General features: G+C 47.9%; 1 protein-coding gene across 7 annotated transcripts in view; it reads right to left on the minus strand.

The window, feature by feature from the left end:
• Window positions 1-13,975, minus strand: part of CTIF (cap binding complex dependent translation initiation factor) — a 99,146-nt gene that overhangs the window by 21,991 nt on the left and 63,180 nt on the right. For 5 of the 7 annotated variants that reach the window (XM_021379958.1, XM_021379955.1, XM_021379953.1 and 2 more), the window contains 2 exons: window positions 4,760-5,201; window positions 3,024-3,353 (listed from right to left, as the gene is read on the minus strand). In XM_021379958.1, coding sequence (XP_021235633.1) covers window positions 3,024-3,353; window positions 4,760-5,201 — 772 coding nt within the window. The remainder of the gene's footprint in view (window positions 1-3,023; window positions 3,354-4,759; window positions 5,202-13,975) is intronic. The other 2 variants (XM_021379954.1, XM_021379957.1) reach the window with 1 other exon arrangement.

The raw sequence follows: 13,975 nt of genomic DNA on the forward strand, positions 1-13,975 counted from the left end.
TAAGGGTATGTAAGCAGGCATGCAACAGAGCATGCAACTGGGCATGCAACCGGGAATGCAACAGAGCATGCAATTAGGTATGCAGTGGAGTATGCAGTAGGGCCTGCCATTGGGTATGCAACTGGGTATGCAGAAGGGCATGCTATCAGGTACGCAGGAGGGCCTGCAGAACTGTATGCAGAAGTGCACATGGTTTGGTATACAGTAGGGTATGCAATGGGGAATGCAACTGGGCATGCAGAAAGGCATGCAATAGCAATAGTCCTTCTGGCCCCTGTCTCTGAGGTATCTCTAAATGCAGAGGCTTCATCTCGGGCTGAGTGCACGTGTGAGCCCTGCGAGGGGTTGTGCTGGGTGCTGTGCGGGGATGCACCTTTCATTTCTATTTTTTTTTTTCCTAAGGAAAGTATCAGCCTTCTGTTTGATGTGTTGTTGGCCGGGTTGCTAAGGGGAGCAGTGTAAAATTACAGCCCCAGTGATGTCCTCTCTAATAATATACTCCGCTCTGCATAGCTCGGATGCAGACACATCTCAGCTATAAAGAGCATGGACATGTCACCAGAGGAACACTCCAACTAATGTTACATGTGGAGGGTTTGTGGCATGCTGCTCAACACCTCCCCACCAAAGAGAAAAGCACCATGGCCAGCAGAAGCCAGCGGCTGATGCTATGACAAGCAAAAACCTCCCACAGGAGCTTTCAAATTATTAATTACAAAGGGACCTATAGAGGGGCAAAGAAACCACACATCTATCCACCAAGGCATTTTCCATGCCATTGTCCCCCAAGGTCCCCAGTTCAGCTATGTCCATCCCAAGGGCTCACACAGCCGCAGATCACTGCTGGTAACAAAACAAACCCAACAAGGAAAAATCCCAAACCAAACTCAATGAGGAGAAATCCCAAACCAAACTCCATGAGGAGAAATCTCAAACCTAACCCAACAAGGAGAAATTTCAAACCAAACCCAGTGAAGAGAAATTCCAAACCAAACCCAATGAGGAGAAATCCAAACCAAACCCAATGAGGGGAAACTCCCAACTAAACCAAGCCCAGCACCAAGCTTGGGGTCAACTGCCCAGTCACCCACCCCACAGCATCCCAATGGGTTTCCAGCATCCAAATGCAATAGCAGAGCTGAAATTTGGTACCAAAACACACAGAGAGGGCAAAACGTAACCCAGGGTATTCCCAACATCCATCCTCTTGCTTCATACCAAAACAGACACCGTGAGACTTTGGCACCTAAATGCATTGGTCCTATCTCAGCCAGGAGGTGCTCTTTAGAGAAGCTGTCTGCAAGGAGGGGATTCGAAGTAATTTTGTTCCTAAAAGAAAAGGACAAACAAGTTCACCCTGCCCAGCCCTTCAAAACAGAGGCATCTGCCAGCACCATATGGGGGAGCACGGCTCAGAGGGGCACTGCAATCCCAATTTATCACACCCTGGTGCAGTGAGCTCCTTAGGTCCGGGGATTGGATTAGTCTGAAAGGTGCTGGAGAGACAAAAATCCAGCCCCAGAGCAAATGTTTTATTAGAGGTTTTTAATTAATGGGAAATGATCTACAAATAGCTGTTGGAAAACATCTGTCTGATGGTGGAGAGGTCACGGCTGGAGCTTGGTAATATTGGATTTTTCTAAGGACTGCCAACTCTCCAGTTTCACAGCTTCTGTTCCTTGGACACGGGTCCATCTCCAAACTTGAACGTGCCACAAAAACACTGATTTGGGGTTGACCAAAGAATGCCACAAATCTGTGTGGGTGCACTGATTCTTCTGGTTGGAAAAAAAAAGAGCCAACAGTTTGCAGAACATCAAAATGCTTCACTATCAAAATGAAGTGCTTCTTCATTTGTGTTTGATTTCCCTGCAGCTTTACCAAAGCAGGCACTGTGCTCCCTCCCTGCACCCCAAGCATGGCGAGCTGGGTTCCATGCTCCTGGGAAGCACTCAGGGACTCTCTGGAGAAATGAGATCTATTATTTATCCCACGCTCGTACCACAATGAGCTGGATGTGAATCCATTCATTACTGCACATGATGCTGCAGTGCTGGGTCTGCTGGAAGGGGTTTCCATTCTTCTACTCTGTTCCCTCTTTGTCTGTTTCCCTTGTGGATAAACATCAGCATGACACAAGACCAGATAACGACCTAACCTAAATAACCTAACAACCAAACATTAAAACCCCTTCATATTTAAAAAATGACAGATATGTTGGTTACTTGGTGCTCAGCTGTAAAACTGAAGTTAAGAAGCCCTCCTCCACTATGCACATAGGAAATTCAAGCACCTGTTGGCGATGGAGATCCCTTTCCAACAACACTATGGTTGTTGGGTAGGGAAGGAGCCATCCTGCCCTCCTCGTTGTGCCCAATCCTGCTCTGGTACCTACATCCATCCCTACTGGCATCTCCTCATCTTCACCCCCACCCTCCTCACAGAAAAACATCGAGAGATTCAAGAAGAAATACAAGTTGGCTTATACGACACATGTGTCAAAGGAGCCTGAAGAAAGCAGCTGAGCACCTTGGTTGGAAGACCCAGAATTACTACAAACAAAAGGGAAACAATGGTAGAGGGAGATGTAAGACCTGCCCATGGTAAAGGACTGCTCTGGCACAGCAGAGCCCTGAATCTGGTAGACAGCATAACCAGAGTACTGGCTATCAGCTTTCCTCTCACTTCCATATGGAAATCTGTTGCCAGAAATACATGTATTTCTAGACCAAGTTTCAATTTCTGAAAAAAGAAAACAAACAAAAAAAAACCCCACCAAACACAACCAAACATCCCCACTGAGCACTGCTGATGTGGATGCTGCCCACAGACCCTGGAGGCAGTGGAGATGGCAGAAGATGACAGCTAACCGTTAATGACTGGCACAAATAAAATAGGAGAAGCACTTCTCACCACGTGGGCTCAAAAGGAATTTGGTAAAAGCTCAGCTCCTCGCCCAAAGCATGGTAGGGCCACGTGGGGTGAAGCTGCAAGCACCTAACCAAACCATTCCATCTCTTTACCTGCAGCATGTTGAGGAGCAGACTCCGGAACTTGGTTCCTTCCACCATGAAGAGGGCCATTTTGTCACAGAGCTTGGCAGCTGTGGAAGCAAAGCTGCGGTCTGTCACTGCTTTCTGGTAGATGGTTTTAACTATCTCCCCAAGCATTTCCTCAGAGTTGGTGGAGTTCTGAGCCTCCTCCATGAAGGTGGTCAGCTTGGAGTCAACGTCACTGCTGTTGTTACGCATGCTGTTAAGGATTTCAATTAATTTGTCCATTTTGTTCTTTTCAGGATGGGTGGTTTCCACCGTGACTTCGTCCTGGTCCGTGAAAAGGGAAAGACAAGGCGTCTGTTACACAAGGAGAAAACAGATAGGTCAGCCCTTGTCCTTCCACAAAGTGCAAAGGGGAAAGGGGTTAGGGAAGCATATACACAGACCCAGAAAAATCAGAGCATCCTCCTCTCAGCACTGAAAGCCAGCAGTGAATGAGCCCCAGCCCAGAAATGTTTGGTTTCCTCATTTCCCCCAGGACCCAATTTTAGGTTCTTCCTCATCAGCTCAGGGAGATGTGCTCAAGGCTCCATGCTGGGATGCTCAGCTCAGATCCACCTGACTGCCTTCTTTTGAATATTTAGTCAAGCATTTGACTAAATACCCCACGCACCCAGCCTGCGCTGGTCTGCTCCCTTCTCCTCCTGTAGTTCAATCTTAACACATATTGCACAGGGCAAATCTGGAGCAATTTTTTGGACAACTCCAACGCCAACCGACAGAGCAGTTGTGTTGACTACACACACCCAACAGTGGGTGCCTATGGGATGTCTTTCTTATAAGATTCTAAATCCACAAGACAGGCACTGAAGTGAATACTCTGAAAGTCTCTGCTCTACTCCCACTGCTTTAAATAACATAAAAATAATGAACAAAATCTCTTCCTCCCCCTTGTGCCACATGCATAAATAGTAAATGCACATGCACTCAAAGGTATACATTCCCAACATGCACTCCCATGGAACTGTATATGTTCAGGTTATTTTTGCTGCACATTTTGAAAATCTCATTGGAGATACTCCCGCAAATGCATTTTCCAGTCTGAAAAGAGAATCTCAAGAGAAGGAATCTGAGTTGCACAGGGGGCAAACGGAGATATCATCTCCAAATTCCTCAGAAATCTGAGGCTGAATATTGTTTCCAGAAAGGATTTCTCCTCCATCACTTGCAAGCAGCGGTTTTGTTATTGTTGGGTTGTTGGAAGGAAGGGGGAAAGATAAGGGAGTTTCAATTTGTTACTGAGATAAATGCATATCAACTTGAGAGTAGCTGACTGTAAACACTCAGCACATGGTATTTAGCTCTAGTTCTTTAATTGCAGACACAAATTGCCTTTTTTAGACCTCTCTGGGAGCGGATGAGCCCTGCAGACTGGAGGCAGTCAGCTGAGATCACTGCTGAGGAGGGAGAACCCACACTGTAGCTCAAAGTGTCCCATCCTTCCATGCGATGGAATTGCTCCTGAGCTTGGAAAACTCCAGTTAGGAGCAACCTCATCAAATGAGCCTTAACACTGTGTCAATAAAGGGCCCTCCAAAGAAGCATGAAGACACTTCAAGAGAAGCGCTGACACCAGGAGATCAAGAGAAGTTGTGTGCACTCATGGAAAGGTCTCCTGAGCCTAGCCCTTCTCTGCATGGAGCATGGCCAACAGCCAGGCTCTTGGAGAAAGGGAAAGCCAAAGTTCCCCCAAGAAATAATACCTTTTCTTTTAGTCTCCTCCGCAGCCTGTCTTTGGAAGACTGAAGCAAGTTAATCTTGGGCCTCTCCCCAACGCGCTCGTGAATGCTGTCCTTCCGCTTGGTCTCCACCTCCGGGCTGTACAGCTGGGACTGCTTCTCCACCGCCTCCGGACTGCGCTCCGTCTCCGCAGGACTGTGCCCTGTGCAGGCGGAGGAGTCCTCGATTTTCAGATTCTCAGTCTCTTTGGTGTTCCTGTGCATTTCTTTGTCGTTGGGCAAATGCTTCTGGTTGTGGTGCCATCGCCGGTTCTGGCTGTAGCCGTGGTGGCCTGGTCTACCCGAGGAGTGAGGGGCCGGGCCTCCTTGGTAGAGCTTCTGGTGGTCTCTGTTGTGTTTGGTGCCACCTTGCTGATGGTCTGCGTGCTGCTGGGACTTGTTCCCACCAGGAAGTCTCTGTTGTCGCCTGGAAAGTCAAAGGAAGATGTTAGCACACTCCTCCTGTGTGGACTGGTAGAAGAGCATCAAGAATGAGGGAGGTCTTTTCTAAGCAGGGTACCAGAAACCGTATTTACTGACAAAATGGCATAATTCATGCAGTGTCTCCATCCCTGGAGGTGTCCACGGCCATGGATGGAGCCCTGGACAGCCTGAGCTGGTGGGGGGGCCACCCACACCACTGCAGAGACGGAGCTGGTGGGGCTTTAAGGTCCCTTGCAACCCAACCATTCCGTAGTTCTTTGGTTCTATGATCACTAGAGTCCCTTCCAACTCAATCATTCTATGGTTCCATGACCTTTAAGGTCCCCACCAACCCAACCATTCCACAGTTCTTTGGTTCTATCATCACTGAAATCTCTTCCAAATCAACCATTCAATGATTCTTTGGTTCTATGATCTCCAAGGTGCCTTCCTACCTAACCATTTTGTGGTTCTAGCATTCTATGATAATGTGATTTTGGTTCCCAGGAATATCTCCCCTATATTCCTGTGTGAGATACTTCTTCCTTCCATACACTGCCTGGGAAGATTTGGCCAGTCCCAGCCCAGCAGTGGGACACACAGTGAAGCAACGTCAAGAGTTCTCCAGTGGTTTGCTGGAGAGACAAGGGTCCAGCAAGCTTCTTGTGCCAAGACTGCAGCTCCCCAAAAACCCAACAGCCCAATGGAAGAAACACTTCGGCAGCCCCTTTGCTTTTGCATCCGAATGTTGGCTTTTACATCCAACCATCTCCAGTGATCTGCCAGCTTGATGGGGCTCTCAGATGCAGCCACTGCTGCACCGAGCTGTGTAACAACAGCCCTAGAGAGAGGGAACTTTCCTCTTGCTCCTCCTCCAGGAAGCCGGAGTTAGAGGAAATTCCTGCCAGCAGACGTGACCAGAGCATCTTGCACCCTCCCTCTGAACTTGGACATCACACATTTCCACATGGGCCGTCAGGACAGCATTATCAGGGCTTGCAACACACACATACGTGAGCAGAAAAACAGTGGAGGAAATGTAAAGGGCTTCTGTCACCCCAAAGGGCAAAGCCTTGGGCTTTTTAATTTCCATAGCAGAGCTCTGAGTGCGCTCGGGTGCAGGAAGGGGCCAATCACAACTCCATCGTGACGACCAGTGGTTAAGCCATCCCCAGAGCCAGCTGTCAGCCGAGCTGCCCCTCCACCCTGTGCTCCTCGGCAGCCGCAGGAGCTCCAGTCCCGCCCTGGGAGGCCACTGGCTCCTGGCACAAAGCGCAGCACTGGTGCTTGGCTGGGGCAGGATGGATGCGCGGGTTCTTGGTGCCAGGGGAAGGAATTTGTGTTCAGTCTCAAAGCATCAAATCCGGTTTTCGGAGATATTTAACATGTTTTCTTCGCAAGCTGAATGGCGGGGAATGAAAACAAACAAACAAAAAAAAAACAACAACAAAAAAAAGGAGATGGGGAAAGCTTTCCTGTTTGCTGGAGCCTACGAGCATTTTATGAGTACAGATCCTCCACATAAAGTTTTCCTGGCATTTCTTTGTTTCCTCTCAGCAACGCAATCACATAAACCACTTTGTAAAATGCATAAAGAGCAACGCTTATTAAAAGGGGAATGTCAAAATAAGAGTTAGCTGTACCTCTTACCGAGCACTAAGCCCTCACATGCTCCAACGTGCAGGAGTTCTGCTGATGCAATTCAGCATTCTCTCATTGTGGTTTTGCTCTTCTCTTGTCTTCAGCGTTGGAGTTAACTGTTTGGGTGCACTTTCAGTCTTGGGTGTTTAGTCACGTGTATTTAGATCACAAATATTGCACCGTAAAATGGTAAAAGTTGCACAGATAGAAAAATAAATTCACACTCAAGTCTATGTGGAAGGTGAAAAGATTTTTCAGTTTGGAGCTTTAACAATGAGACAGGGAGAGCAAAGGCAACAAGCACAGCTAAAAGGCAAAATTCACATGGCCAGGGCAGAGCAAACACGAACACAAACCAAAGCCCTGCAGTCCCTGACCACAGGATGGAAAACACCAGAGTTAAACAAGTTAGGGGGAAAAAAAAAGCAAGAAATAAAAGCCAAAGGAAGGAGAATGGCAAACAAGAAGCAGTGTCCGTGACTTGGCAGCAGTCTCGGGTCGAGACAATAATCCAGCGTTCCGGCGAAGACTCGTTCTGTGCAATTATCTTCCCAGCACCCCAGCAAAGAAGAAAAGCCAAGAAGAAATAGGACTCTTCGCAGAACAAAAAGCCAAAGGAGGGAGAAGAGGGCCCAAAACTCAAACTTTTATGTCTGCAGAGCATTCCAAAGCCTGGCAGATGGGTATGACCACAGTGGAGGAGCTCCCAAGGCTGCGATCTTGGGAGGGGGTGAGATGAGAGCTTGGAGAAAGACAGAGATGGGCACGAGAAAGGGGATGACCTGCAGCTGGGTCCCTCCTGTTGGTTGGGGCAGGGGTTTGTGGCTTGAAGACTACTGGGGTCCATGGATTGGATGGATGGCCCACAAGAGGTGTTAGTCCTGAAGACAGGACCATGGCCAAGCTGAGGCACCTACACCTCTGGGCAGTGTTCATTCTGAAGTGCTGCAATCGGATAGATCAGCCATGGCAGAAGATTAACTTCTCCTGTCTACCTCACCCCAATGTTTTGTTGAAATGTCTGGCTGTAAACAAAACCCTTCAGTCTTCCCAGTGACGATGGCATCAGCCTCTTCCCGAGCAGATGAAATCCTAAAATCCTCAACACGAGGCCCAACAGAAAACCAATGAGCACCCAGGGACGTGGTCATCCCTTTGCTCTGTAGACAAAACCAGCCATGCTGCCCTGCTCACTTTCATGCTTCACTGCAGGAGGTGCTCCTGCTGCATCCCAGTGGTTCCCAGAGGTTTTCTGGGCCATGGAAAGGCAAACTGGATTTCTCCTGCTACAAGAAAATATCCCAAGAGCACACTGTTTTCCTACCTGCTGCCCGTTTGTTTAATGTTGAAGAACTATTTTCACTGACAACTCTTAATTCAACTCAGAACTCCCACTGGGTTCAGTGGGACTGGGAATTTGGGCATCAGTCAGTGTGGAAAATAAAGAGACATTCAGAGTTACAGAGCAACCGCAGAAGTACAAAAAGCCAAGGGAAGATAGTCAGGGTACTGGAAATTGGATGGTAGAATTTGTGCTATTGTTTCTACACTGATTTTTTTTTTTTTTTTTTTTTGTTTCAGCTAACAAAATGAGACACCTTTCAACAGAATTTAGATCTGACAAATGTTTGCTCTGCTGGAGGAGCCTATGCAAACAAATCTAAGGCTTCAGCTGTCTCAGTGGTTACCAGCCTACGTGCTCAGAACTACAGGATTCCTACAAGTTTGACTACATCGCTTGCTCCCAAGGAGAGAGGCTGGAAGGCACAAGGCTGGGGAAAATAACTCCAGACATGTGCACAGCTGTGGTCTAACACACAGTTGCTGTGTCCCATCAGCTCTGCTCGTACCCCTTGAGCTACACACGTCCTCCGAGAGCCCCCCCAGCTTGCATGGCATGTCCAAAGCCAGAGGACAGCACAGGGTTACATTCTCCTGGTGGCTGCATGCAGATTTGCTTAGGCAGTTCCTGGAAATATGGAGAGGTAAGGAGCTCTATCTCCAACAGCACTTGCGAAACTTACCCGGTGGGGTCAAACAGATTGCAGTTAGTCAGCAACTGCCATTGCAAGGAATTAAGAATTGTTGCCAAAATGGACTTCGTGGGATCTTCCACCCTCATGGGGACGCCAGTTCCCATTTATTTGTGGCACCCCTCAAAGGAGAGGTTTGGATCTGGCTGCAAATGGAGAATATGCAGGTTGGCTCTATGGGTTTGGAAGGACACCTCTCTCCTTTCTTCTCTCCCACCTTCATTTGAAAATCCCATGGTAATCTTCCATCAAGAAGGAGGGAAACTAAGGTCTTGGAGCCCATGACTATGGGATGCATCAACTTGCCCAACCCTGCAGATGCCTGGGAAGCACTTTAACACGTGGATTGGCAGGATGAGTGCTCCAGGCGCTCATGTGGTATGGGTTCTGACACTGTATGGGCACATGCTACGATACCTCAATGTTATACATCATTAGCGTTCAGTGCAGGGAGCACTACAGCCCAGCCTAGCCATGGCTATGTTCTATTCTTGCTGTGACTGAGAGTGGGAAACACTCAAATAGGCTTGACAGTTCCACACAATTTAATCAAAAACCTCAAAATCCCCCAGAAAGCAACAACCACCATCTCCTAGGATGAAGAACACGGGAATTCTGTGTGCTTTCCCTTTGGCTTTCTCTCTCAAATTGGTTTCGCTTGGCTCCAGTTTCATTTTTGTTTGCATTTTTTCTCGGGTCAGTAGGGAACAAGATGTCACGTTCACTTTTGAAAACAAAAATGAAATTATTCACACGTCTTTTATGGCTTTCTGTCAGTAAGGTTCAAGTCCACCCCAACCACTAGGAACAGCCCAAGCGTCTGGGCAGACGGGGTATTTTGGAAGCGTAGAATATCCACCTGTCTAAACCATAGAATCACAGAACCAGGTAATCATAAAGGTTGGAAAAGGACACTAAGATCCCCAAGTCCAGCCCCAGCCTATCCCCACCATGCCCACTGACCACGTGCCTCAAGATGGAGGAGATCAGGTTCTACAACCACCTTCAAACATTTGAGACATAACACAAACTTTAGGTCTTACATGCGCACATCTCTGAAACATACAACGAACTCCAGAAGACCAGCACAGCCAACAAAAACAACACTAGGTGGGTAGAGATTGTTCTGACAAGGTTCACAATGAAAGCATGTGGCTGCTGGGAGAGGCCCTGGGAAGTCTTCAGAGAAGTCGCCCACCTGGGAACAACTCTGCTCTAGTTTTTTGGGACATCATGTCTTTCTTTGTATGCTAGAGGTGGTTGTGTTTGACCTCTACAACAGAAGTAGACCCACCATAAAAGGGAAATATTGGAGGGCCTCATATAGAGAAATCCAAGGAGTTCATGCAGGAATACAGTCAAAAAATGGTGCAGGGCTGATGTGAGGCATGGTTCCTCACGGAATGCATCAACCTATGCCATGGGATGCTGATTGATTTGGCCTTGTTGGGCTGGAAGGACATGCACTAAGTCCATCTGAGCACTGGGGAGCAAATCCGGCTACTTCTGAAGTCCCATGGAAGTCCTCACAAGCTGCAATGCCTGGCTGCCTGAGTCAGCTATTTTCTTCTAGGCTTCATGGAAACGAATCTTCAGGAGGAATTTAAATAGCTGTTTTGCAACACCAGCTTGGGAAAGACGTCCTAAATACAGATGGCATGTGAGATAGCTCCAAAACAGCTCTTTAAACACTTTGCTGGATCTCCCACAAATCATTAGGGACGTCCGGACATGGTCCATTGCACAAAGCGAGCAACCAGCGAGGAAGACAACCCCAGACCTCAAAGCTGGCTGCCCAGACGGGTGTAGAAATCACCACAGTGACTGAATGTAGAAATTGCTCGGAAATGGTTTTCTTCATAGACTACTTTGCTTGGAATTATGCTTTTGGATTGTTAGTGTACCGTAAACATTATAGCAAAAATTACATGAAAATCATAGGGAAATACAGTGACAAGGAAATGAATCCATTTTAGTTGAAGTAGTTCAAAGCTGAAACACAACCACAGCATGGAATGTTTCCCAAAAATCTGCTGAGCGTAAACACACATGGATCCTGGACGACTGGTAAGAACGTGAGCAGAATGGATATAGATTCATTCTCCACTGCTTTGCAATAAAAGAGCTTAAATCCCAGACTCCAGGCTCCCTCCTGTAAAAATACACCAGGACCAATGGGTTATCCTGAGATCAGCTAATCCTAAGAGATATAACATGTAAACCCATGCCAAGATGCACGGCTCCGAGACACAGCCCCATCCTTCCACGATCCTGTCCCCAAAGACACAACCTAAATAGCACGCATGGACCCCACCTGCTGCCGTTTTGCTCAGCTGTCCTCCTACAGACCTCCGTGACTCTTTGACCCACAGCAAGGAAACATTCTAGGTTTTTCCATATCCTATTTATACCAGAGCTTTTGAGTGAACAAATAAATGTCTTTCCTCTAGGAGTTAAAGCAAGATTTGACAGGACCTCCTAACAGCTGTCCAGACACATGAGCTGACCCCAAGTCCATGGCAAGCAATGACTTCCACTGTGAGGATGTGGTACAACACCAATGCAAGCAGCTGAGATGCTTTAACTTATGTGTACCAGGAGCCTTCAGCTAGCACTCAACAAACTTCTTCAGAAAAGATGTTGGATGTTCTGGCATTTAGCACCATGGAGCTTTGGGAGCTGGGACTGATCTGGGTGTTGACTCACTGATGATCCCAAGGCAGCCTTGCCCAAATGGCATGTTTCAATACGTCTGTCCCCCCGTCAACAGAAGGATGGTCTCCGTTCTCCCCACCCCTGCCTCCCTTCTCATGCTACCGCCAATGCTTGTGTGTCAGGGAATGATCCAGTCTAAAAACTGACTTTCTCTCGGATGAGTTTCCCAGCCTGGCTGACGGTGGATGTGGAGGGGAACACGCAGCTGGGGGTGATGGATGGAGCTGGGTCACCTTCTGCAGCTCCAGTGGAGCATCACTACCACACCCAGCACCCCCAGCTTTAAGTTGGGATGATCTGGAGCACAGGGAATGGTCAGTGCAGTGCCACTGCATCACACAGGGAGGCAGGTTCACAAAACATCAGCACTGCATGAAATGCCAGACTGCTGTGGCTTTAGTAGGAAGAAATGGAAACTAAACAGTTAACAAATATCCAAAAATAGAGTGGAGTTCACTTGTCTTTTTTTTTTTTTTTTTAATATGGAGATGAAAAAAATCCCTGGGTGATTTACGTGCCAGCAGAGATATTAGCTGCATATAATAGATGCAATATTTTTAATACTAATATTTTGGGCAGAGACAAGAGTGGGAATGGAAAGTATTTCCAGTGCCTTGACTTCTTTATTTTGCAAACATCAGTTGCTAACTGGGGTCAGACAGAAAGATTGTTTCTGCAACAAGAGCCCAAACAACTCAAGCTGGCAACTCCTTCCTGCAGCAGCCGTGCCAGGAGGCCCTGGGTCTGTGTGGCCAGCGTCCCCACAGGGCTTGCAGGGAGGAGGAAAGGTGGTAGATGCTTTCCTGCCGTACATTTGGGGTAGAATTCTATGTATAATAAAAGCATTTTTTTTTGGCATTGAGGAGCTGGAAATGCTCCATCAAAGAGAAAGACATTTTGATAGCAGGCTCAGAGGTGCTGGGGGTATCTGCTGGCCAGAGGCTGGCTGCAAAGGCTGCAGTAGAGCAAGGTGCAACCACAGCCCCTTCACCACCTTGTCCCTGGTGTCCTGCATGGAAGTGGGGATGCTCTGCTGAAAGCACGCTGAGGTGGTTTCATTTCTGACTGTTTTTCTTGGGAACAGGTCTGGGATGACTCCACTGTGACTCTTCTCAAGGACTTTCCAGGCAGGTTGCTTGAAAATAAACAGGTCACATCACCATCTACCAAAGCAAACCTCAATGCCTTGGGTGGTGGGTGATTCCAGAGCAGGCAGCACATTGGTCTCACCTGCAAAACTGCAAAACCTGTCTTCAGTGCTGACTCTTGCTTTGTGTAGACAGCTGCAGAGCGAAGGTAGGCACTGCACACAGCACTTCTAGGCTAACTCTTGTGATTCCAAAAGAAGGATGTTTCAGAATAAACAAAAGAAGATTATTTATTATTTATTACACAGGGAGAAAATTAGAAAGGCAAAAGCCCAGCTTGAACTCAACTTGGCCGCTAGGGTAAAAGGGAACTAATATATATTTACAAATATATTAACAGAAAGAGGAGGACCAAGAAGAGTCTCCATCCTTTACTGGATGTGGCTGGGAACGTGACCACTGAGGACAATGAAAAGGCTGAGGTTCTCAATGCCTTCTTTATGTCTGTCTTTAAAAGCCAGGCCAGTTATCCTCAGGGCACTCTACTCTCTGACCTGGAAGTCTTGGATGGGGAGCGGAATAAACCCCCCAAGATTCAGGAGGAAATGGTCAGTGACCTACTGCTCCACCTGCACTGCCTCAAGTCCATGGGGCCAGACGAGATCCACCCGAGAGTACTGAGGGAGCTGGCAGAGGAGATAGCCAAGCTACTTTCCATCATCTATCAGAGCTCCTGGTCAACTGGAGAGGTCCCAGAAGACTGGAGACTTGCCAATGTGACTCCCATCTACAAGAAGGGTTGTAAGGAGGATCTGGGGAACTACAGGCCTGTCAGCCTGACCTCGGTGCCAGGGAAGGCTATGGAGCAGATTGTCCTGAGGGAGATCACGCGGCATTTGCAGGACAGCCGGGGGATCAGGCCCAGCCAGCATGGGTTTGTGAAGGGCAGGTCCTGCTTGACCAACCTGATCTCCTTCTATGATCGAGTGACCCGTCTGGTGGATGAGGGAAAGGCTGTTGATGTAGTCTACCTAGACTTCAGCAAAGCCTTTGACACTGTCTCCCACAGTATTCTCCTGGAGAAACTAGCAGCCTGTGGCTTGGACAGGTACACCCTTTGCTGGGTAAGGAGCTGGCTGGAGGGCTGGGCCCAGAGAGTGGTGGTGAAGGGAGATAATCCAGCTGGTGACTGGTCACGAGTAGTGTTCCCCAGGGGTCGGTGCTGGGGCCTGTAATGTTCAGTGTCTTTACTGATGACCTGGATGAGGGCAGTGAGAGCACCCTCAGTAAGTTTGCAGATG

This window comes from Numida meleagris, chromosome Z, assembly GCF_002078875.1.
Source record: "Numida meleagris isolate 19003 breed g44 Domestic line chromosome Z, NumMel1.0, whole genome shotgun sequence".
NCBI classification, from domain to species: domain Eukaryota; kingdom Metazoa; phylum Chordata; class Aves; order Galliformes; family Numididae; genus Numida; species Numida meleagris.